Raw genomic sequence first — 26,580 nt, forward strand, 5'->3', positions numbered from 1 at the left:
TCTCAGACAAATCCATGACCTCATCTTGTGAAGATTTCTCTGTTTCCTCAGGTGAGATCTTAATCATTTCTTGTGCTTCAGGTGAATGTGGGTTGTTGTCATCTTTGTCTAGTTCTCTTATTTTATTTTGACACTCTGCTCTGTGATAAATGATCACTTTCTCACTCGGTATGTGAATGGATCTGTTTCCATGATCCTGTAAATGCTTTTTCTCTTTCACATGTGTTTCTTTATTCATATCAGTGGAATCCTGGTAAATTTCATCCCAGTTTCTGCCAGTGATGGATTCTTTTGGAGATGTTAGTCTGGTGTGACACGGGAGCGTGGCATCTGATGAACCTGAAACAAAGACCACTCAAAGACCTTTACGACCCATTTAACAACAACAAGTAATAACAAAATGAATGATGATAATCAGTCTGTTACCTGCCATAGCCTCTTTTGAGAAAGTTGGCAGAAGTTGTTCACCTACGTTTGAAAAGAAAAACACTATTTTCATAAATTAAGTTTCACAAATGTCCTTTTTTTAAGCAGTTTCTTCAGGTGTCACACTGAGATGGTTTTAAATACAGTGATTGCACATTCAATCTAAGTCTCATCAAATCCTCCATTTCAAATTATTTTTCAGTATTTATTATTATTCTTACACATTTTTTGTAATGAAAAAAAACACAAATTAAATTCATATTTTACATTAAGATGTTTGACTTCAGAGCAAAGGTTCTCAACATTAAGTGATGTGACACTAAACTTTGAAGGGAAGTGTTTTTGTCAGTCAGACGTCACTTTATGTCTTATGTGTGAAGTCAGTAAAAGTTGTTGTGCAGACCAGACTTAATATTGCTGGTCTTGTCATCTAACATCTAGACATTATCAAATGGCAATGTATGATGATACAAAAAGAACAAACATTCCTCTCAATGTAAATATGAGCTTTGAGGATATTTAAACACATCTTACCATATTCAAGGTCACTTTTGAGAGATCTTCTTCCTTCTCATCCATGTACATGAAAAAATATCGTTAATATGACTTTTGTGAAAAAAAGGGTGTCAAAGTAATGCAGATACATGCACATTTTCATGGCACTTACGCGTCTTTTTTTTATGTCTGATGATGAACAATGCGAGCAAAATGAGCAGAAAAACGATAACAAAAATGGTTATTGTCAGGACCGGAGCGAGAACCACTGCCCTTGATCTGCCTGCAGACAAAAACATCATGACGGTCAAACCACAACGTGAGAACATGCAGGAGATTTTCATAACTGAAGATATTGTGTTGTTATATGAAAGATGAAACCTGGGTGACAGTCTGCGAGGGAGAAGTTTGAACTCTTGCTCTTCACTTGATTCTTTACAGTACAGGTGTACACTGAGTCCACATTCACTTCATCTTTACCAACATGAAGTATTGGACCCTGCTGGCCCGCCAGATTCGGGCCGTTCCATTCATAGCTCGTCTCAGTCTGAGATTCCACTGAACACAGCAATTTTTTAAAGTCTGGTCCACTTCACACGTCACTTTGGGCTCTGACAGAACATCTAAGATTCAAAGTCAGAGAGTGAAATATAGTAAATATAATTTGTGTTATTTTTATTATACATTATATATATATTATTTTATTGCCATTAACACGACTGCCACTTTTGCATTGTGTCAGCTCCAAAATACTGTGCATTATGAACTGATATTGAATTTGTCTCATGCTTGTTTGATTTTTAAGACTTGATAACAGCAGATTGATGTATTTTGAATGTGCAAGCAGTAGAACACTCACCCAAAACCGTCAAATTTTGTCCAAAGGATTGAACTTTTCCATTGATCAGAATATCAGACTGAAACTGGCCACTGTCATGGATGTTTAAATTTCTTACTGTGAGCTGTCCTGTTTCAAAATCAAGAACCACACGACCTTTAAATGATCCATACACCATCATTTCACTCTCATCATATTCCACAATCATGCTGCCGTTGTGTTTCCACAGTATTTCCTGAGGTTTCCCCCGAATATTGGGCTTCAGTGTGATCTCTTGTCCACTCTCTCCAAAGTCACCGCCAACGACCAAATCTACAGAGACAAAAGAAAAATACCAACAATTTTAATAAATGTAAAAATCGTTTGATTGTATTTCACAAGTTTTTTTTTTCTTTAATTCATAAATTGCTTTATTCTTTAATCCTCTTTTATTATATCTGTATATTCTATTACAGTGGTCACCAACCCTGCTCCTGGAGATGGACCGTCCTGCAGACTGTAGCTTCAACCCTGCTTCAGCAGACCTGTCTGTTATTATCAAGCAAACCTGAACACCTTGATCAGATAGTTCAGGTGTGTTTGATTGGGGTTAGAGCTGAAATCTTCAGGACGGTCGATCTCAAGGAGCAGGGTTGGTGACAACTGTTCTATTATTATTGTCTAATGTTTGTATTATATTGTTTTTTTTTGTATTATTATAATCTTTTTTTTAGTCTGTGTGAGTGTGTCTTAAGTTTCCATGGATGACATTATGTCCTGTAGGTAAGAACCTTGAACTTTAAGACAACTTTAAGAACATAGCTGGTCATATCTTGACGGCCAGAAAAAGAAACAGAACAGTATTAAAAGTTCAAAATTTGATAAACTGTTAAACTCTTTAAACTGAAACATACTAAATATAAAATGTTAATGTGTGTGTATATGTATATATATATATTTTTTTTGCATAAATTAATGGCAATAAAGCTAATATCTACACACTTATACACACATAAACAGACAGACAGTTTTGTGACTTCCGGTTACAGTCACTGTGATATATATATATATATATATATCTTCAAATCGTAATCCAGTATAACAAACATAAACTTAGATGAACCTTTTCACGATTGACAGGTGCCATTACGAGCAGATCAAAGTAACACACACAGTGCATCTGACCCTTTTATTCATTATTATTTACATCCCCGACACACAATTAAAAACCTTCGTGACCTACCTGGAACCAAACTGAGACATGTAATGACAAATAAAAGTGCCATCTTCTTCTCCCTCATGTTTGTTTCACTCTTTTCCTCGTTTGAATGGGGGTGTTGCGCTATTAAATGGACATTTCAAAGATCTTGTTCTGTCCAGGAAAACGCCCGGAAATGAACGAGCAGAAGTAAACATTAAAAAGTCATTTGACTGTTTAGAAGTGATTTTAAGAGCAACACCTTACGGTAGTATCGCGTTACCTGAGACGTCTGTGGGCGGAGCTATAAGAGCTAAACGCGAATACTACTTCCTGCTGAACTTGACTTGGCCTGAAGTCAAAAAGTTTGTTACATAACAAAACATCGTATGAGCTTAAATTGACGTATTTCTAATGTTACCCTGTTTTTATTGTTTCGTTTCACAAGTGTTAACATTTTACTGAAAGTCTAGACAATACTTTAAATCAAATCAGGTTTATTGTCATTTATACATACATTAACTCTATATAATGTATTGTGAGCGCTACTGGGGCATGTTGTCACTAAAAGGTCAACGAGTATTCGTGACCTCTTGTCGGCAGTAATGGTGTAAATGTTTCAAATCCTTGAACAAAATGTGTTTCGCCTCTCGGTCTTATTTCCTGCAGATGGCAGCAGTTCACAGTGAGTGTCAATGACGAGGACAACACTAGTGTGGAGAATTTTAATACTAAAATATAATGCATACATTTTAATTATTGTCATTATATAATCATAATTATTTCTTCTTATTCTACGTAAATTGTGCTCCTTTATACTTTTTATACACATGTAAAAATGTTAGTTTTCTGTGAATTCTTGTCAGTGTTTTAACTCTGTCTTTAGTGCTCTTTTATATGCAGAGACAGGAAATGATGCCACATCATGAGTTTTTCATCTGAAAACATTACAGTCTCATTCAACACCACCATGATGCAAAACGTGACAATACTCCTCTTCATCACTGTGTTCTTTTCTGGTAAGTTATTGACATATATTGTATGTTTTTGTATTTCAATAAACTGCCAGTGTTAGATTACTTGGGCACTAAAATCAGAAATTGAATTTAAACTACATGACAAAAGGTATAGTCTGTCATTTTTGGAAATGTGATTGAACAATATTTTAATTCTAATCAAAAAGTGTAATAAGTTTATTTTTATTGTTTTTATTTTGATTAGACACTTTATAAAAATTGAATGTAAATTAATTTTGAACTAAGTACAATCTTTCATTAACTACACATAAACACAGGTTTGGGAAACCCGACAGTAAGTCTTCCATCAATCACAGATATTTGCATTTCTAAAGAGAGACTTTCTAGAATTCTATGATGTATAAGTGCTTCTGGTCGAATCTCATGCTCATGCTATTATATTATATAAATGTTCTGAATTCAGATTACACCACCCCATAAATCCCCCGTATACAGTCAGCTTTTCCATTCTCTCGTGTGACTATTCTGTGTTAGTCCTCCCCCTCAGATAAAACAATTTACATAGTTTCAAATAAAAATCTTATAAAAAATTAAGAGATTAAAAAGAACAAAGTAATATAAATAATGTCATGTAATGATTGAAGTAAAAGTACTCTGATTATGACTATTTAAAAAATCCATATAATTTAATAAAAAATCTGATTGTGTCACCAGCCAGCACACTGTGAAATAGATTAATGTGTCTGAAATCTGAATCAGCAATCATTTAATCACTATATTAAGGATTTTAAAGGGAAAAAATGTGATTCCAACTCGATATTATTTTCTTTGTTATGTGACTGTGAGCTCGATCCTAAACACAGCATCTCTCACTATTCTGTGAATGATATTAGGTGCTCTTGGAAGCAAAGCTGAGTGTACGTATAAAGCCGTGGGTAAAAAGTTTGTGATTCCTGTGAATGATGCTGAAGAAGAAATACCTCCTGACAGCAGCTTGACCTGGACTCATAATGAGACAATAGTTTTTTTAAAGAAGGGTTCAAATATAAAAACAAAAACACACAACATAAACACCAGAGGATCTCTGATACTGGAGAAGCTACAGATCATTCACTCTGGAAAATACACGGCTACAGGCTTCAATAAAGATGGAACATCACGAAAGGGATCATCCCTACAGCTGTGTGTGCGAGGTGTGTGTGTCTGTGCTCTCATTTCTCTTCTCTAATGTTACTCAAGACCTCACCGGACCAGCCGTGTCATCTGATGTTTCTGCATTTCAGATCCAGTGCTTGAGCCTACAGTCACAGTAAAGTGTGAAGAAAGCGGAGCCGTTCTCACCTGTGGAGCTTCAAACAACACTGAGACCACTGTTCTCTGGATTAAGAACGGAAATGAAATGTTAAATGTGCCAAATACAGTTTTACACGTCGACTCGTCCGATCTCAAACATCGATTCTCATGTAACGTGAGAAATGAGATCAGTAATAAGACATCAAAAGATGTTCAACCAGGGTGCTTTCACACAGGTACTGTATGATACATGTTAAAGTGCACTGAGCATTTAGACAAACATGTTTACATTAAACCTATCGCTGATGTATTTGAGGTCCAACCAGTGAGAAAAGTGATGAGAAAAACAATAACAGCAACAATGGTAATGATCCTCGTTTCACAGATAGAATGTTTCTTTATAATAATATAATGTTAGATGGTGAAACGTCATATACAATTATTGCATGGCACTTAGAAATAGTTGATTCTGATTGGTTTTATGTGTTGACTGATGATGTAAACTCACTGTTTTCATGTTAAGTCTTCCAAATTTAGCTGATTTAAGTAAAAGAAAATGTTTTTAATGTTGCGTTTTATTTAGATTCTTCTGAAAAGACATATTTGTTTGGATTGGATTTGTGGTGGACGTTGGTGCTTGTGTCAGGAGTAGGAATTGTGATGCTCATCGTCGTCTGCTTAGGCTGTGTTTGCTGTCAAAAAAAGGGCAGAAAAGCAAGAGGTACATTTACAGTAAACTGTTTTAAGAAACATTTCATGCTGCTTTTACCTTCACAGAATCACTCAATGAATTTATCTGTGTTTATTCATGTGAAACTCATTGACATGTATGTGCTGTGTGTGTGTTTAGAAGAAGAAGAGTACCGGCTCACTGCTCTAGTGTCGTCGGATCAATCGGATCAGACAACTGAAAGATCTGAAAGATTAGCTAAAAGCCAGCGTCCTCTTCCACCCGTCCCCGGCCCCGGCCCCGGCACTCGCTGTCCTCCATCTCCCCCCTACATGTGAACTCACCTGACTCTCACTCTTTACATCACATCTTTACACAGACAAAATTACACCAAATATAAATGAACATTAGTTCCTGTGTATGTTGGACACTTGCTGACTTCTTTTCCTTAGTCCAAGCCATACAAAAAAAACAGGTGGACATATGTAGTTAAAAACTGTACTTGGGTGACCTTTAGATCAGATGATCTAGAAAATCATGTGTTCATGTCAAGACATTTGACTGGTAGTGAATTAAAACGTATAAGATTTTGTTCTATTTAGATATATTTATTTCAGTTTAAACAAACAACAAGTCAAACGATGTTGAATAAATGATTTGTTTTTGACTGAAACTAGGTCATTTCCGTGTATTTACTGGAGGAATGTGCTCATGTAGACCACCGTTATTCATCGTGTGCATGTAGAACAGACGTAGTGAAGCACTTTTCCTGTTTAAACTGATCTTTCTGAAGTGTGGTTGCACCGTCTCATCTGAGACAAAGCACTGCTTGCGTCTCTAACGCTGTGTAAATGTTACGCAGGTAAACCAAACAACCACACTGACACAATACATCACAGTTTAATTACTGCAGTCTCAATGATCTTCAATCCATCGCTCCGTGCTTAAACAACAAGAAATTACAAATGACAGTTATTGTATTTACTGATCATTTTAAACCCGAAGGACTTTCATTTTTCAGCAAAACACAAAAGAATATATGTGGAAGAATTGTGTGCGTTCGGTTCTGAGCATTCTTCAATATTAATTTTTTTGTGTTCTGTTAAAGAAAGAAAGTCATTTTTGGAATGGTGGATGTTTACCATTAAAAGTGAGATCTGGACCTCTGTGATGTTAATAGTGGGAAAAGATCAGGATGATGAAGACCTTGACAAATATGAGTGAGCAATCACATTTAACCACTGTAGCACATTTCAATAACAGTACGACCGCTGACATATGGGTGTTGTTCCTGTGGCTCGGTGGTAAGGGCATCGTGTTAGCAGCATGAAAGGCTGTGTGTTTGATTCCCAGCTAACAGAAACTTTAAAAATCTACTTATGATCACATGCGTGCCAAATATGTGTTCTCTATTCAGAGTAAAGGTGCTTTTACATTGATCTGTAGTTTTATTCATTTAGCAGTCACTTTTATTTCAATTGAAGGGATATATGCATCATTTCAATCTGACATTTAATCTGCTTGATCTCTACAGTTGAAGAGAAGCACAGTTTTGGATACACATCGTCAACTGTAATGTTCCAAGATACAGAAACTTGTGATCTGAGACTTGACAGTAGAAAGAAAATTTGAATTAAAAAAAAAACTGCACTTTTATTAATGTTTGTATTTTATTGGATTCAAATGGCTTTTCAGATGTAAGATACACAACCCGTCAAAAAAATTCACACACTCTTATATTTCATTGGACCCCTTTTAGCTTTGATTACAGCACGCTTACGCTTTGGCATCGTTTCAATAAGCTTCTGCAATGTCCAGATTATAATTTTTTTCACATCCAGTGTTGCATTCATTTAGCCAAGATCTTGTTTTGATGATCCGCTGCGCAACGTCTTCTCCAGCACATCCCAAACATTCTCAATGGGGTGAAGGTGTTGACTCTGTGGTGGCCAAACCATGTGTGAAAATGTGACCCTGAACAACAAAACCTGTCTCATGGGGGAATTTTTTGAAATTGAGATTTTAACATTAGTGATATGTCGTTCGCGAGCGAGCCGGCTCTAAGAGCCGATTCTTTGTAGCAAACGAGAAGAGTACTCGTTTGAGAACTCCCACCAAGGAGAGACGAATCTTTAGCCGCAGGTAGGGGTGGGACTTTATTTGGATGGGCACACCATGCGGCCAATCACATGGGAGGACAGATTAAGACGTGAAAGAAGTGATAGATCCAACTATGAGATATGGCTTGTTTCACTAGTTCAGTTTCACTAGATCTCTCTCCATCAGTAACTTATTAAACCTGGACATATCAACTCCATTGTGAGTCAATCCCTTAACCCAACCACCAGAGATATAGAGCTGAAGGGAAGAACAGCAAGCAGGAGACGAAGTGATGTTAAATAAACAGAAATATGATTTATTGATTAATCTAGTTGTGCGTTAATGCTCAGTCAAGATCTGACTAGAAACAGATTCAATATGTGTTTTTAACCATTCAAGATTACAGTATCAAAACATTGTCTTTTGACATAATTATGAGCCTTGTGATGGAACCAATGGATACTCATATCAGCACAACTCCCATCAAGGTTAAACAACAGGAAAGTAAGTAACAAATAATATGAATAGAAGTGAACAATAATATAAATGAATGAATGAATGCATATGATAGATGAATATTGTAATAAATGAAATGGAATAATAAAAATGAAATAAAACAAGGAACAATATGTTTCTATCCAGATCCATCAGAAGGAGGAGCGAGTGTAGTGGTAAAGACCAGGTAAACAGAGCGAGAGAGGCTGAGGAGCCGGATTTAAATGAGCGTGTTGTAAAAAATGAGCGAAAACGAAAAAGAAGATATCAGCCCATCCAAGCTGAGGCATCTAATATTTCTAAATGCCAACCTGCACTCAAGAAGTGTCTTAAAGGGATAGTTGACTCAAAAATGATGACAAAATCACTTAAATGCTAAAAAACACTTTTGCATTTATTAGATTTGTTTGGTGTTGTTCAATAAAAGGTTTTTCAAAAGTGTTAAATATTAGGAATTGTGTATTTTTTGTAACAAAAAATGCCTTAAAATAAGTGTTTTATGTTATGCTTAATAATACTGAAAGAAGTCACAATTGATAATTGGACTAAAATATAAGGTGATATTTAGTAAAGAGCCATTTGGGAGCCATTAGAGCCGGCTCTTCTACGAGAGCCAAACCAAAAGAGCCGGATCGTTAAAAAGAGTCGGACGTCCCATCACTATTTTACATCATCTGAGAGCTGAATAAATAAGCTCCCTATTGATGTAAGGTCTGGACAATATCTGGCTGAGAATCAACTCAGGAATCTTTGGGTGCAAAAAATCAAAATATTGAGAAAATTGCCTTTTCAAGAATCAGAGGTAGCAGGGGCCCGTTTCAATAAGGAAGTTCAACCAACACCGAGTTAAAATCTGAACTCTGAGTTGATTTACTCAGAGAATCGCTACTCTGAGTTTTCAGTTTCAGAACAGCTGATTTGAGTTAGTTCAATCAACCCTGAGTAAGTTCACTCTAGGTTACGCGCGTTCAGCATGGCGATGAAAAGCCATTATCAATTGAGTGAAGATAGCACGATTCACCATGGCAACGGCACGTGACAAAAAGCGCTCTGTTCATTTCTCGCCAATCGAATTGAAGGTACTGTTACAAGCGTAAGGTGAATATTAAGAAAAAAAGAGCAACACAGCCGCAGCAGCAAAAGAAAGAGAGTTGGTATGGGAGAAAAGTGCTTCACTTGTTAATGCGCCAGTTTATATGTCAATCACTTTTATATTTATTTTGTTGAAACTGTGAAAATGCGAATTATATTTAACTCTCTCGCTCTCATGTAGGTGCTATCCTTTTGCAATAAAAAGATCTTGGCAGCAGCTGAATATGAAATATACGACGGCGTCGTAAAAAAAAAAACATTTCGAGAATAAAGTCGAAATGTTACGAGAATAAAGTCGAAATATAAAGTCAAAATGTTACGAGAATAAAGTCGAAATGTTACGAGAATAAAGTCGTAATATTTTGAGAAAAATAACAGAATTTCTAGAAACAATGGATGTGGAGGATTTGGTTAAATCCTACTTTAGATTATGATTTAGCAATAAGGAAATTCTTTGTATTTTGGCGCATCATCACGGAGTTATAATTAGTAAAAGGACACTGCAGCCGTTATGTAGGAAACTGAATTTATTCAGAAGAAAAAATCTGACATGAACTACGAATTAACTCACTGATTCAAATGACGTGCTCAAACATAACTTCAACTCTTAAACTATAACCTTCACGAAAATAAAATACGTATTACGACGAGTTTATTCTCGTAACATTTCGACTTTAATCTCGTAACATTTCGACTTTAATCTCGTAATCTTGAATTTATTTTATTTTTAACGTGCCACTAAAACGCCGTCGTAGAAATACAATAACATCATTTATTCAGGAAACTTTAAAGAAATAAAATGGTCTTGCTAGTAAGATGCCTGATTGGGAAATGTTAAATATACTTCTTAAACTGGCCTTAAAAGTTAAGATAAAACGTCCAAACGGGGCCTCACAATTCTCTCCCGACATAAATATAATTCTCTGCGAATTAATGCAGCTTCCTCTTCTATGGGTTCCTAAATAAACGGACATGCCATTTTAAGTTCTGTGTGACTAAATTGAGCGCGATTAGGAACACGAATCAATAAACAAATGACGTATGTAATTTCAACACCGCTCGCTTTCACTTCGAAAAGGGGGAGGAGATTGTAACAAACCCTAGGTTTGCGGAATAAAACCTGCTCCCGACCAGGTTAGGTTCACGGAGTAGGTTACTCTGGTTACTCACTCGGAGTATAAAATACCTCGATTTCTGAAATGGGCTTGACTTACTCCGTGGTCGCGGGTTTGACATACCTCGCGTTCTGAAACCAAAAACCCTGAGTATTCCGTTTTCTGGGGTTGACTTACTCTGAGTTTGCACTTACCCTGCTTTCTGAAACGGGCCCCAGGCCATCCACTCACAAAAATAAAATGTTGATATATTTAGGGTATGGAATTTACAAAATATCTTCATGGAATATGATGTTTACTTCATATCCTAATGCTTTTTGGCATAAAAGAAAAATCTATCATTTACCCATACAATGTATATTTGTCTTTTACTAAACATGTCTCCTTGCGACTTATGTCTGGTTTTGTGATCCAGGGTCACAAATGATATCTCATGCTCCCTGAACCACACTTTCACAATCTGAGCCCGATCAATCCTGGCATTATCATCTTTGAATATGCCCGTGCCATCAGGGAGGAAAAACTCATTGATGGAGTAACCTGGTCATTCAGTATATTCATGTAGTCAGCTGACCTCATTCTCTGGGCACATAACATTACTGACCCTCGACCTCTGATCCAACAGGCGGCTCTCACCTGTTTGCTGAGTTAAATCCAGGTGGTGATTTTTTGAAGGTTTAAATACTGAGATCCCTCTGAGATAATAAATGCAGAATCTCTTAACATTTTTAAATCCTCTCTTTAAACATATTTTTTTAGGGTAGCTTTTATGCGAGATATGTGAGTGCCTTTAATTAATTTATATTTGGATTGTATAATTTGTTTAGTGAAATTGCTAGTTTCTCTTTTAGTTTTTATTCTGATTGTAATGATCTTGTTGTTATTGATTTCTAGTACATGTTGAACTTTTTCCCTCTATTTTTACTTATGTAAAGCGCTTTGACATGCTACTTTTAAAAGTGCTATTTAAGATAAAGTTATTATTATTATTTTTATTATTATTATTATTAATAAATTGTCTCCATTCTTGCAGAACAGCACAAGGGAAGTTACGCATGTGCTTGTGATTTTGAGCAATTATTAAACTACCATTTTGAAATAATTATTTCATAATATTTATACTTTAATATATGCTTTGATTTTGATATTTGTTATAAATTTGAAACTTAAAGGTGCGATGAAGAAGTGTTGTTTGTCGTTTTATACTGTAGTATGAGGTCTACTTATGACGTTCGTGTGTTTTTTATCAGATACAATTGAGGGCACAGCACTGCTTTTTAATTTTAAACTCTCCACAAATCAAGTGTCGACAGGTGACTTGTTCACTGAGGAATCCTCTGAAAAATGAAACGAACAAACGCTTTGTTTTTCCCACATGAGCCGAACGTCTTTAAAAATAAACTTTAACCCCGTATTCCTAATATCTGAATCTGAAGGAAGGTTATGCATCGACTTTATTCTTCCACAACAAGGGATAGCACAATAATTAGATTTCTTTAACGCCATGTTTGTTTATTGCCGCTCCGCAGGTTCTGTAACGCGCCAACCAGTGGACAAATTCACAACTTTTATCTCTGATTAACATTTATAAACTATTAACCAGACTGTGTTACAAGTGTAGCCTACGTAAGTTTAAAATATTTTTTAAATGACAATGTACAGTATTTATTAATTAATTATACCACGGGGCTGTGTAATGCTTGATTCTCATTGGCTGACGAAGGTTCTACAGGTTTGCATTATTTTCAGTCAAACGCCAAATTTCGACAATTGGGGCGAAAGATGTACTTGACGTCCAGAAGATGTAAAAGAAGAACATCGAAGGCAGCAAACATCATAAAACGGTCAATGAAGAACAACTAGACAAGATTGAAGGTGAAAAACACCAAAAAAACACCAAACAGTCAACATCTGGGGAAGTAAATGTGTCTTAAAATAAAAAAATACATCTTCTGAAGAGGTAGAAAGAGAGGGAGGCAAACGCTTTAAACATCACCTGTGAGCGTCTATAAAACTTCAGCTGACACTGGATGAATGAATTTACATCGATTTATTAATTGTTCTGTTTTATTACATCATGATTATAACTATAAAATAACAACAAAGTAATTTATACATTTTGTAAAGGTGTTGGCAGGGTTTTGTCATTACTACAGTCACGTGTGCATGCACGCGCTCTCTCGAGCCTTTAAAATGACGTCTTTGAATTACCGGCAACTCACAGAAGAACGGCAAACATAACAAATGTCTTCAGATAAAACACCTGAAAAATGACGTGTGATGTGGTAACAGTGGGATAAATGACTCCGTCGTGGCCGAATTACCACCTCGGGGTGTGAATTACTTATCGATAATTGAACATATTTACACCAAATCAGTCTAACTATCACCAGCAGGAGGCGCTTTTATTCAATCTTTGTTGAGACTGTGTTTGTTGTCCCTCTCAACACACATGTCACAAATGATCATTACTGGATATCAGAGTTTACTATTGTATGACACAGCTAGCCACAACAAAGACATTTAATACTTTGCTCTCTAAGGGTTTTGATTATTTTGGGATGCACTTGTGTTCTATAATGTAAAGAAAGAACAGAAGAGTCTTGTTTGATTCTGTTGTGGAAATGAAGTCACGCATGGATTGCTCCATACATTTAAAAAGGACACACAACTGTCTGCGTGATATGGACTGAAAGAGACTTCAACACATTATTGCACAATAGAACCGTGTTACCTGAGATCACCGCACTAGAACATATTTAACTATTGTTATGAAATATGAAACACATCATTGACCGGTGGGAATAATATCAGAGGAGATGAAGTTAAAGAGTTCTTTGTCGAGTGTTTCATGTGAAAAGTAGACATCAACCTCAATTAGGACAGCCGAAAGTAGCGCGAGACAGGAAAACCACACACATGACATTTCCTCTTTTTACATGTCAGACGTGCTGTACTCTCTCTCTCTCTCTCTCTCTGTCTCTCTCTCTCTCTCTTTGTGCCGTCTGTCTGCTCAAGAGAACACCAAGAATCCCAGGCGCAATCGTTGAAACCTGAATAACTTGTATTAGTTGTATCGAGTGAGAAAGTGAAAGGACTGATGAGAAGAAGGATGTCAGTCGTTCAGATCTGGCATCTGTTTCTGTGTCTCACGGGTCTCCTGCAGTGGGGTAAGATCTCCTCCGCTCACTCCTTTTCCACATCACACATGTGTCGTTCAACTGTTGTCTTTTGTCATACCATTGAGTGCATTGTAGTTCTCCAAAGACTGAGAAAATCTGTCATCATTTATTCACTCTCCATGTCGTTCCAAACCTGTATGACGTCATTTTTCTTCTGTGGAACACAAAAGGTGAGAATATACCATAATGCAACATGAGCCAAGCCTTCTAATGCCAAACACTGCAACATTTTTAAACTTGGTGGAACATGTTTGGAGCAACATCATGTCATATGACATCACTAACACAATACTGCTTTGATTCTTTCATTCAAGTCCAGTTTGGAGCTCAATATTAAAAACGAGCTTCAGTGTTTTGTGAGATGTTTTTTTATGCGTTTCATGAAAAAAAGTAGACGTTGAGATGAGTTTGAGACAAACCTGAGGACGAGTAAATGATGACAAATCTATGAAGATTGTTTTCTTTGGATTGGCCGAAACATGTGTGCAAAAACCCTCTCCGTCCGTCTGACACTGTATTCTTCACACAGATGTGTGTTCCGGTCAGTATGTGGTCCATATTCAGAAGGGTCCTTTGTATCGAGTGAAGGGATTTCCCATGTCCCTCTCATGTAACGTGAGCGGATTCAAAAAGCAATTGGTGCAGGATTTTCAGTTCACTGTCAATCGAGATTCAAGTCCAATACATATGATCAGTACTCATGATCCAAACTTTCCTTATGCGGTCTTCTTGAGTAGAGTACAGAAAAAAGAGATTGAGATCGAGAGGCTGACGGGATCTTCAGTTCTCCTCAAGATCAATTCTTTGGAGATGGACGATGCTGGAGTTTACTACTGTCACACCCCAAACAAGGACGATGTATATCATGGAACCTATGAAGCAGAAACAACACTTTTCGGTAAGAAGTTCATCTGTCTTAAAGAATATTGGTGATTTATTTGTGGTCTGTGATGATGCCGATGTCTTTCATGACGTTTAGTGGTGGAGGACACACTGGTGGCATCGTACTCGGGCTCGGCGTCTGTGAGCGCGTCTGAGGGGGATTCTCTTCCGCTCCTCTGTCAAGTCTCCACACAGACGTTTCAACACACTCATGTGTCCGTCAGCTGGTTTCTTCAAGGTAAGGACACCGACCCTCGGCCCATCATTTCTCTGGACAGAGATCTGACCGTGAGGCCAGGGGCTGGATTTGAGGAGCGCTACCGTTCGGGACTCATCAGGATGGATAAAGTGAACGACACAACGTTCAGACTGAAGATGCTCGAGGTCCGGCGGTCAGACAGTGGAAACATCTACTGTCATGCCATTCAGTGGATTCAAGACCCTGATCATCTCTGGAAGCAGATTGCCCAGAAAACCACAAACGCATGTCATGTGCACATCACGGCAGTTGGTGAGAATTTAGTTTTACAATAAGAATTTATATGATGAATGTTTTCTGGAGTACTATTGCCAGAAATCAAATCCCAAACTGCTTGGTACCCCACATTCTTCGAAATATCTTCCCTGTTGCTCAGTGGTAAGAGCATGACGCTATCAAAGCCAAGGTCATAGATTGATCCCAAGGGATGGCACATAGTCAGAAATATGTGAATTTCTTACACATATTGTTGTAAATTGGTTGTTGCCATTTTTTTTTATCACGAATAAAGCCCAAAACTATGACAAATATATAATTTCCTTTCATAAGGATTGGGTCTTTCCCTTAATGTTGGTGTAAGATGATTTTTGTCTGCAGGTCAGAATATTTAACTAGAAGAGTAATGTCAAGTTAAGTGATCATTCACGTCAAATTTACTATCGTCTGTAAAACTATCGCTGTCTTAAACATAAAAGAGTAAATTGCACATCAAATGATGTCAAACTGTATACATGTTCTTACACATTGGAGAGTAACGAAATACATTTAACTTAGTTACGTATTTTAAATATAAATGTATATCATTTGTTACTTTTTAAATGGCGGTAATCAAATTACAGTTACATCCGAAAAGTGTTTGAGATTAGCAAAGTGATTACTTGTAATTTCAATCCCATTTATATGATTTAAACTTTATATTAACTGTAAAGGGCAATTAATGTAAACAGCAATCGTTGATTCTCTGACTCTGACATTCTTCAAAAGCATCCCAAACTACACTTCTGCTCATTTTCAAGCCCCTCGCAGACTATGCATACTAGGAATAATTGTAACAAAATAAGATTTTTACTCCATAACACCATTTAAGGCCAATTGTTACAAATTGCCACATTAAAAAAGGACACACCCTTGAATCTTTAATGTCTGTGGTCACCTGAATGATCAACCACAGTTTTCATGCGTCAGAGTTGCGAGCCTGATTGCATGAAATAAATTTACTAAATAAATGTCAAAATTCCGAGATCTCGCAATTGTGAGTTTCTCATGCAATTCTGATTTAATAACTTGTTTTATTTAGTGATGGAAACAAGTTTCCATGAGACACAATGCAGTATTCTGAGAAGGGGGTGAAAATGTTTTAACAGGATGATGTGTAAAGATTTTTGGTTTTGGTTTTAGATGAAAAAAAGATTAATTTAGTTTGTACCTTAAACATGTATAACCATTTGTTTCCCAGAAGACATTTAGCCTCAATTCAAAAAAGTTTACACACCCCAGCTCTTAAAGCATTGTGCTGCCTTTTTGAGCATCAGCATTTTACTTTTTTTTAGATTGTGTCCTATTTTGCTTTAAGATATCGTGGAAAACTAATGTTGTTTAAAATAAAATGCGGAGGAAAGTCAAGTCAGAGGACTGGTGTTATTTACCTTATCAGTGTTCCAAAGTATTCTAAAGTATTTAGATTAAGTTACAGAACTTGTGTCCTCTAATAAAATACGTTTCAAATGACTTTTTAATCATGTATTTTGTAATCTTTAGTGAAATACATTTTAAAAGTAACCTTCCCAGCCCTGTACTTACCCATCCCCTGTTTGGGGATTATATTTGAGTTGTTACAGGAAACCGTAGCTTACAAAGATCGTGTGGTTTTAGCTGTTGCATGCAACGGCAGAGATTGACGTGTCTGTGTTTTGTTTCTTCATGTCTCTGTTCAGAGAGTAAGCTGTCAGCGGTCATACTGATGGAGAAAGATCATGTGATCGAGGGCGAACGTCTTCGAGTCATCTGCTCGGTGTCCGGATTCACGGGTCCTTTATCAGTGTCATGGCAACACAAGAAAGACTCTGAAGAGTCCTTCAGTGACATCATCGGTCTGACTCATGATGGAGTGACGGACGAGTCACGGGGGAGAAATATTCAAACGTTTCGGTCTTCAGGTGGAAACATCACGCTGGACATTAATGACGTTATGACTGCAGACGCGGGTCAATACAAGTGTATCGTGACTGAATGGATCATACAAAACAACGGCATGAGGAAAAAAGCCAACACTCAATCTCAAAAAGACATTTCTGTTAAAGCTGTTGGTAAGATGACTATATCACATCATGTCATGTGTAATCATTTATACCATGCTCTGTTTCAATACTGGATTCTGATTGGCAGGAAGTTGTGCGTTAAAAAACTTTAAAAGCACGGATAGCTTCAGTCAGTTTGATTACATTTGAAATTTACTGACGAAAATAACCGACATATACACCTGTGTGATCTAAAATTTAACTTTAAACATCAATAAAAGCTTTAAATTGGCAAATGACCATGGTATATGCAGTATAATCCACAGCTCGCAATGCGTTGAAGGGTTTTAATGCATCACCTAAAAGTCTTTATCACACGGCTTGATTCTGATTGGCCAGTTGCAACATTTGCAGGTTCATTATTCCCAGATAACAACCTCTTAAAACCAATAACACTGGGTAACCCCGATGCAGCACGGCTAGCTGTGAATTATCCCTTACATAACTATAATAATCCATCATCATTCCATGCTTCTCTCAGAAAAGTTGACAAGAAAATATCTGCTTGGTTTTGTGTAGCCACTACACAACTTTTACTGGCCCAAAAGTGCCGTCTGTGAAGCAACTAAGCAGCATTTGTTTTGTGTTTATATGCTTTAGTTTCTCTCAATCAGAACATACAGGACTGGTATTTGTATTACTGAAATGAAAATGGTTTTATTTTCAGACTTACAGGTGACGTTGAAAAGTCGTGACACAAAAAGGGTTGAAGATTCACCTGTAGAACTCATCTGTGCGGTCAAAGGACCCAAAACCCCTCTGTCTGTAAACTGGATGTTTATACCCTCACTTTCACCCACTTGGAGAAATATTGTGTCAATAAACCACACGGGAGAAATCATATGGGGATCAGAGCAGAGAAACTATCAGCTGTCCGTTCAGATCCACTCGTCGAGACTGATTTTCACTCTGAGGATTCCGAGATCCAGCAGACAAGAGCAGGGAAACTTCACATGTGTGGTGAACACGTATCAGAAGAACATACAGAAAACCAGCAAGAACTCAAACCTTTTAGCTGTGATGGTACAGAAACCTGGTATGTATCATTCAAATCAACGTTCTGTGGAACAAACATCCATCACTGAAATGCTGTGAACACACAAACACACCTAAACTTCACTATCGCTATCGGGCTCGTGCTTTTCCGGGAGAATGGCCAATAAAAAGAATAGGATCCCTGTGACAACACGCGGATTCAGACTTGTAAAAAACTCTCCCTAACAAGTTGGAGTGCTGGGGGAGTGTATCAGGCACATAAATGCTACATCTTACAACCAACTAGTTTTTAACAAGATGACCATGTAAAGCATGAGAAGCAAACACGTTTAACATTGCAAAGAAGTCAGAATGCATTGTTGCAAAACGAATGTGTTTTTATTTATATCACAGAAGAAGAGAATACATGCGACAGAACTGCAGTGACGCCTGTTAGAGAAATTATGACATTACAACACTCCCACTCAATTTTTACAATAACATTAAGACATTTCAGTAAATGATATTGCTTAACAAAAATGCTTATTCCTATGGTTTAAAGAATATCAAGATGCCATAAATCATATTAACATAAACTTATTAAGACTCTTTTCTTAGTCTTTCTCTCATGTTAAGCATTTTAAATTTGTAACCCATTTAACAAAAAAAAAACATTATTAATCTAGTATTATAGTAACCAGAATTAAATGGAACAGAGCACAATCTCACTCCTAAAACGCACAAACTTCTGTCTCATCAATGGTTTGGTCAAAATATCTGCCTTCATGTTTTCTGTAGGACAATATTGCAAGTGAATTATCCCGCTGTCAAATGTAATGATAGCGAATGTGCTTTGTCCTTGAGTGATGAACGGGATTCTTTGCAATTGCAATGGCTCCTTGGTTGTCCACCTGAATCACCACAGGAGTTTATCTACTCCAAGATCACTCAGTACTCGTCTAAGTCAGACACAGTCCTGAGCCGCTTGACTTAGCACAATATACTCGGCTTCTGCTGTTTGAAGAGCAACAGTTGAGTGTTTGTTGCTGAGCCAGCTCACTGCTCCTTCACTCAGTATGAACACATTGTTGAGTGAAATTCGTCAGCATCTGAGAAACCGACTAAGTTTTCCATTACATTTTTATGTTTGCTTCGCAAAACAGCGACACAGCTCACTTTGAATCTGTTTTCTCTGTTAACAGATAGCAAGTTAACCCTTTCCATACCCAGGTCCTCTTTGGAAAGCTCCGTCAATGCTGATGTTAAGATGGAATGCTCAGTCACCAAGGCAACCACAAACAGCTCTCGATTCAAACTGTCCTGGATGTTTAAATCTCAGATGCTCTTGACTATGGACACAGATGCTGTGGTCAGATTTGGTCCTGCTGCTGGCCTGGAGATGACGCAGAGATTTCGTATGGAAAAAAGTGAGAAACAGACCTTCGTGCTGAGCATCCATCAGGTGCGCACATCTGACAGCGGAGAGTACAGGTGTGAGGTGGAAGAGTGGCTTCAGGATCCTCTCGGCGACTGGTATCCTCTAGGGAAGAAGTCTGATTCAACAATGCTTCACATCAGAGATGAAGGTACAGAAATCAAGGGTTGAACTGATTATAATGTAAAGCAGGGCTGCCAACGTTTGACTGAACCTTGGAGGGAGATTTTTGTGGTGGATGAATGCAGAGAGCATGCGAGTATTATGGTTTGTTTTAGATGTAACTCAATGTGTATACTAGATTTAAGGTTCATAAACGCTGTATTTTCCACACACCATGCATGTTTGTATCTGATCAGATTTTGAACAAAGCTCATGGCTCTGAAAAGCAAGGTGTGCTCTGATTGGTCAGTTCACCAGTGTGTAGTGATTGGTGGAATACTGCAAGCGTGTGATGGTCATGTGTCGCCTCTGACCATATTTGGAACATCAGGTTCCTCTTCAATTGTACTGACAGGTACACCACCTTACTTGAGTATACATTTGGGCGGTCTTAGTCAAATCAGACCACCAACTGACATAGATTACATTTACATTTAGGCATTTGGCAGACGCTTTTATCCAAAGCGACTTACATTGCTTTATCCTATACATTTATACATAGGTATTTGCAATCCCTTGGGATCGAACCCACAACCTTGCGTTGTTAACGCAATGCTCTTACCACTGAGCTACAGGAAAGCTGGGGGTGTGGGGGTGTGGTTACACCATGTGTTTCAGGTCTGGATGAGCATAGGTCTTTTACATAGAAGGCAACTTATGTTCCCACACTTTCATTTCTGCAATTTTACGTGTCTAACACACGCATAACACAACTTATAACACACCAAAGACAAAGAAAAACACAGAAAATTCGGGACATATGAGCCCTTTAAATTTCACATTTGTCTGCAATATACATCATCGAGGTTGTCTTATTTTATTTAAAAACATTATAAAATAAACATTTATTTCTCTTAAGATGTAATCATTGTAATTTCCTTCTTACTTTGAAATGTCACGGTTGCCTTTCTGAAATAAAACCAGAAATAATTATGTGTACATTACTTGTGACATAATAATGACATATATTCCATCTAAAATGGCGTTTTGTAGTTTGCACCAGTAAACATTTCTATTGTTAATTAATGTTTTTTTAAATATTGATTGTTTAGCCTCTAATGTCGTGTGTTCCACTGGTTAACTGTCTCGAACCTTAACTGTCTTTGATATGATTGGTCACCACACTGGCTCTGTAAACGGCAGCTCCTGCCTTCTTACATTTGATTGGCCAATGGCTGCCTTATTTGAACATTGAGGTCCACTGCTAGACCGCAGAGGAAAAAAGTTTGCAGCACCAACAACTACAGATAGGCTTTTAGACTTTTCTATCACAAATTGTATTACACACCAAAAAGGAGGTTGTGATCCTGCGTGAGAAGATGTATGTGTGGCGTGAGAAAACAGTCAAAGGCGTGAGTCCCACGGACGAATGCATGATGGTTGGCAGCCCTTGTTTTCTTTCAAAACATTCTAAAGATTAAAACACAATTTACCAGATTGCCAAATTCATTGAGTTAACGTGTTCTGATACCGAATCACTTGGCGTTCTGTGTGTTGCAGAAAGTGGATTTAGGATGAATAAAGCAAAAACTGAGCTGAAGGTTAGAGAAGGAGAGCCGCTGACGCTGAAGTGTTCGGTGGACGGTGTAGGAAGTGATTCTACACTCCGTTATTCTCTTTTCTGGTTCAACCAAAACCTGTCCTCCAGTGTGCCGCTGATCACTTACACTTACGACGGACGATTAAAGTACAATGACAACGATGAGGGACGATTTCACTTCTCCAGTTCAGAAGTGGGCTCATTTCTCTTGGTCATCCCTCGATCCCTTCAGGAAGACAGCGGACACTATTATTGTCAAGTTGATCAGTACCAGCTGGACTGTAAAGGCCAATGGACACATAAAGCAAGCGACACGTCAGGATCTACTGACGTTAGTGTTCATCCTTTAGGTGAGTGGTCTCCTACACTGAAAAAATGACTTTCTTACTTAGTCTTTTTGTCTTGTTTTCCAGTACAAATGTCTAAACATTCTTGAATCAAGATGCATTTTCTTGATGAGGAAAATAACATAAGAAAATAAGTCTTGTTTTAGATAAAAAATTGTAATTTTAGAGAAATTGTGCTTTAAATCTGCCTATGCGATAAGAAAAATAATCTTTAATTAAGGTTTACCTTTTTCTTAAAAAACTCAATTCTAGATTATTTTTCTTAACCCATTGGCAGATTTTTTTGCTCGTTCATATTTTTTGACAAAAACAAGACATATTTTCTCAGGTCATTTTGGTTGTCAAGAAAATGCATCTTGATTCAAGAATGTTTAGACATTTTAACTGGAAAACAAGACAAAAAGACTAAGTAAGAAAGTATTTTTTTGCAGTGATACATACTGCAAGAAAAACAAAATCATGAGAAAATGTGTTTTAATGTTGTTTATTTTCAATGCACACAGACAGTAAACTGCACGTGCAGAAGGAGAACCGAAGCCTCAACGTTGCAAATCTACAAGCCGGCTTCACCGTGGACTGTTTGATTGACACTCGATCCAGTGACATGTCCGTGTTTGAGGTGACTTGGTCCAGGGGTCTGAAAGATGAAAGTCCCGTTATCATCTTCAAAACCAGCCGCGATGGAACCCTACACAGTGCCATGAGTGACAAAGAGCTGCTGTTTGGACACCCAAATGCCACACACTATAAACTGAGCGTTCCAAACATCCGTCCAAGCGATGTGGGACTGTACCGCTGTCACGTCGTCGAGTGGATTCAGACGGCACCAAACCACTGGAGAAGAATAGGTGAAGACGCATCTGGAGGTCTGTCTGTGTCTATAGAGCCGGAGGATGAAGAAAAAGAAATCAAGTTCACCACGAACACCACTGACAGGCGTCTCGACATTAAAGAAGGAGATTCTTTTGAGCTCACGTGTTCTCTGAATGTGCTGAAAGAAGACCCGACCCTCCGCTACACTCTCAGCTGGGTTTTCAATAGCCTGAAATCTAGCAGCGGGATTTCCTTATTGGAATACTTGAACGATGGTCGTCTAGAGTATCACGAGGAGAACAAGCGACGGAAAAACAGATTCATCTTCTCCAGACCTTCTCTCAGTGCGTTTCGTCTTGTTGTACTGAACTCGGATAGAGACGATGATGTTGGACAATACTACTGTATGATCCACCAGTACCAGCTCAACTGTGACGGGACATGGAAACAAACAACATCTGGCAAATCCGGCGTAACCACTATCACGGTTCACAATATAGGTCAGCAGATTTATTTCCAGATTTTGATGCATGATCCGCTCGTGATGTCCGTCGTTGCTCTTCTTTACTGTTATCAATCTGGAGCATGTTTGAAGATGCTCTGCTGAATGCAGGCTGCAGAGAATGTTTACATGCAGAGTTGTTTTAAGGTCAGCTTCTGCTTTTCTGTGCACATCCATCTGGTTTTGAGGTAAACTGATGCTTTCACAAGATAAGAGAAACTCTGCAAACAGCAAAAGCTTCTCATGTGCTCTTATTAATGGATTTACCAAGCAAAAGTAGTGAACCTTTATGAGTGTCTATCAAAGAGATGTGTTTCTTTACTTCTGATGTCAAATCTCATGAGCTAAGTTTGAATGATTACCGCAAAAAAAATCTTACTTCTTGTTTTCTAGAAGTACAAATATCACACTGTGCAGATATGCCACGTTTACTACATTCTTTAAAATAACAATAACGCCGTTCTCTACAGACATCACAAACATTTATCTCAATCTCTATTTAGATATTTATTTAAACGTCCACAAATGATTCAATCAAGATAAATTGACTAGACAAGAAAAGTGTCCCAAGATAATATATTTACAAAGAAAATATTACTTTGATCAATATTAATATTTGATTAAAATATCTGCCACCAAGGTAAGACACTTGAATTAGGTACATAAATAAATGTTTATCAATCTAATATTTTCTTTCATAAATATATTTCCCTCCGTTATGAAATAAGTGGAGTAGAAAACCAGTAAGAAATCCCTTTTTTGCAGTGTAGTAAATGTCCGTCCCCTCATGTACAGTAGTGTAGTGTACTATAGAAGTGTACAGGCCAAAATGACATTATACTTTAGTGTTTATTTCAGGAGCATGTGATGTCTCTGCAGATGTCTGTGAATGCTGACCAGGCAGCGCACTAGATTTTGAGAGAGAAGTACAAAAGTCAAATGAATTGTGTTTGATTTTGAAATGTGTTTAACATGTTGTTTTTTCAACAGAGAGTAAACTGCTCGTGCAGAAGCAAAACCAAACGCTCAACATTACAAAGCTGCCAGCTGATTTTACCATTAACTGTGAGATAACATCTTGGTCCAGCGATAAATCTGCTTTTGAGGTCACCTGGTTCAAAGTTCACAACCAAGATCAACCAATCAGCATCTTTACTGCCAAGCGTGACGGTACCTTTGACATTGGATTCAGTGGAAAGAATCTGGTGTTTGGACGGCCTGGTGTCAGATACTACACACTGTCCATACGAAACATCAACCCCGCTGATATGGGCCAGTACTACTGTCAGGTAGATGAGTGGCTGCTAACGTCTGCTAACATCTGGAAGAACGTGGCTTCTGATCGATCTGGAGAGACCTCTGTTCATGTTCACAATAAAGGTATCATCATTTAACACATGTTGTTTAAAGATGCTGTAAGAGTCATTTCACTAGATTCCATCGGCCCATGATCACCTCAACACATCACCATTCAAAACCATGGAAGGTAGCACAGGTAGTGTACGTCTGTAAGATGTCTGCTAAAGGTCTGGAGATCTAGAATGTCTGATAAACATCTTGAAAGAGCTTTAATTACAAACATTTTACGGACATCTTAGATCTGACGTCTCATAGACTTATTGCAAAAACAATTAAATACTGTAAATACGTCTCGCAGACGCCAGATGTTTGCAAGATGTATGTGTGCTATTAGGGACATATACTTTATATACATAGAGCTTCTTATGTTGTGGCATCTTGGAGAACGTTGGCATATTTATAACAAAAACTCAAATGTTGACTGTTCCAAGATGGCGGACGTGTCAATGTGTCTGAAGAAGGTGAATGTGGCATCTATATAGTATACATATCCATCATCAAACCCCTGTAAATATAACCCATTATAACCTATTATATTAACATGGGGAATGTTTTTGGACATTCAGATTATTAGAAAATCAACTGAGAATCATATTCTGACTTCTGTTAACATCTCCGTAGCAATGGTGTCATTAAAAAACATTTGTTTCTTTTGGCATGAATCAGCTTATATCAGATTTTTCTGTTGTTTCAGATGAAACAGAAAAACAGACTGACCCTTTAGGAACATCACTGGGAGTTTTGATTCCTATCATCTGTTTTCTTGCTTTGATCATCGTAATACTGTTGATAAGAGAATACAAGAGAAATTCGGATCTGAAGAAGAAGAAAGAGTGCCTATGGGCTGAAAACCACCCGCTCAACCCTGTTAAGACTGACGCTGGAGGAGATCAACTATAACTTCATCACATCACTTAAAGGGTTGCTTACAGAATCAGAAAATTGACAATTACTTTTAATGTACAGTGAACTTTGTCATTTTGAGCTTTTAATGCAATGCCAACACAACTTGGTATATTTGTTTGGGATACTGACCGACCTACTCTTGTTTAAATGACAAGAAACACAAATGAAAAGATACAGTAATGATACATGTGGAATAAATAGAGTTTTTTGGCTTCAGGCGGTAACACAGATTACTTTACTTCCTAAATAATTCACCACACAAGCAAAACATTCATATAGTTTTCTTTGTATTGATTTGATCTTTGTTATCCTATATTTATTATAATGTTGACATTGTTGGCATGCTGAAGATGGAAACTAAAGATTACGACGCAACAAGAGAAACTTTCAAAAATGCATAACTGCACTTAGATTTAAAATAAATTTGAAGTCATGTGCATGGGTTCATAAACACATTCGTTATTGTTACGGATATATAATAAAGCTATATGTTTCATTCAATTAAATGGCATATAATCTACATGTCTCTCTTCCCTCAACATACGCTTGAACAGCTCTTAGTCAAACCATCAGATGATGGAGATGATTATAAATTCTATAGACATGGTCATGTATGAATGTAAAGATGCTGTGATCAGACCTGTGGTTGAGGTTTATACTCATGAAACACTGAAAGCACCGGTGAAATACTTGCTTTGCAAAAACTCAAGTGCATGAGTAAAACCACAGAAAGCTTACAAGACAAGTCATCGCTGTAAAAGTCTGGAAGAAGTTCTATGAATTTGGCTTAAAGTCATTTCAGCTTACTATTGTGTGAACATGTTTTACATAAGCCTACTTCAACTCATCAAAACATGTTATAGCAACTCACCACTGGCACACATTTTCTTTTCATTTCACAACCGGTTATATTTGGTACCATAAAACAACATGCTTTTATCTAATGATCGTTTGAGTTCCTTGAGGGCTTTACCTTTATGTACAAACACTGACCTCTATTGATCAAGAGGAAACGTTGAGATGCACTTACTATAATCCTTCTTGTGTTTGTACTGCCCACGCCCCCACCAATCCCACAATCCATCACGCAACAGCGGTCACAGCAAAACTGTGGTGTGCTGTCATCAGTTTGTCTTTCAGGTAAACCGGCCTTCTATCACTTGGAAGTAATATTATGAAGTGAAATGTGATGAACAAGGGAAGTCAAATTGTTTATATTTACCTGTACAGCTTTACAGCATAG

The 26,580-nt window shown here is 37.5% G+C and overlaps 2 protein-coding genes and 1 pseudogene across 3 annotated transcripts; 2 read left to right on the forward strand and 1 right to left on the reverse strand.

The window, feature by feature from the left end:
• Position 1: 1 nt before the first annotated feature.
• LOC130427119 (uncharacterized) lies at positions 2-3,209 on the reverse strand (annotated as a pseudogene).
• An 85-nt stretch (positions 3,210-3,294) lies between these two features.
• On the forward strand, positions 3,295-6,498 carry si:dkey-11f4.20 (uncharacterized). Of its 2 annotated transcripts, XM_056754638.1 has the most exons (7): positions 3,295-3,621; positions 3,823-3,955; positions 4,807-5,106; positions 5,197-5,442; positions 5,523-5,570; positions 5,790-5,927; positions 6,057-6,498. In XM_056754638.1, the coding sequence occupies exons 2-7, from the start codon at positions 3,862-3,864 to the stop codon at positions 6,212-6,214; spliced, it is 984 nt and encodes a 327-aa protein (XP_056610616.1). In that variant the 5' UTR covers positions 3,295-3,621; positions 3,823-3,861; the 3' UTR covers positions 6,215-6,498. The 2 variants fall into 2 exon arrangements, with proteins under 2 accessions (XP_056610616.1, XP_056610617.1); XM_056754639.1 differs by lacking the exon at positions 5,523-5,570.
• A 6,959-nt stretch (positions 6,499-13,457) lies between these two features.
• LOC130427273 (immunoglobulin superfamily member 2) lies at positions 13,458-25,857 on the forward strand. Its single transcript, XM_056754593.1, has 10 exons — positions 13,458-13,848; positions 14,390-14,758; positions 14,840-15,253; positions 16,936-17,307; positions 17,966-18,334; positions 19,476-19,859; positions 21,371-21,760; positions 22,261-23,070; positions 24,063-24,452; positions 25,126-25,857. The coding sequence occupies exons 1-10, from the start codon at positions 13,779-13,781 to the stop codon at positions 25,329-25,331; spliced, it is 3,774 nt and encodes a 1,257-aa protein (XP_056610571.1). The 5' UTR covers positions 13,458-13,778; the 3' UTR covers positions 25,332-25,857.
• Positions 25,858-26,580: the final 723 nt, after the last annotated feature.

This window comes from Triplophysa dalaica, chromosome 8, assembly GCF_015846415.1.
Source record: "Triplophysa dalaica isolate WHDGS20190420 chromosome 8, ASM1584641v1, whole genome shotgun sequence".
Lineage (NCBI taxonomy): Eukaryota > Metazoa > Chordata > Actinopteri > Cypriniformes > Nemacheilidae > Triplophysa > Triplophysa dalaica.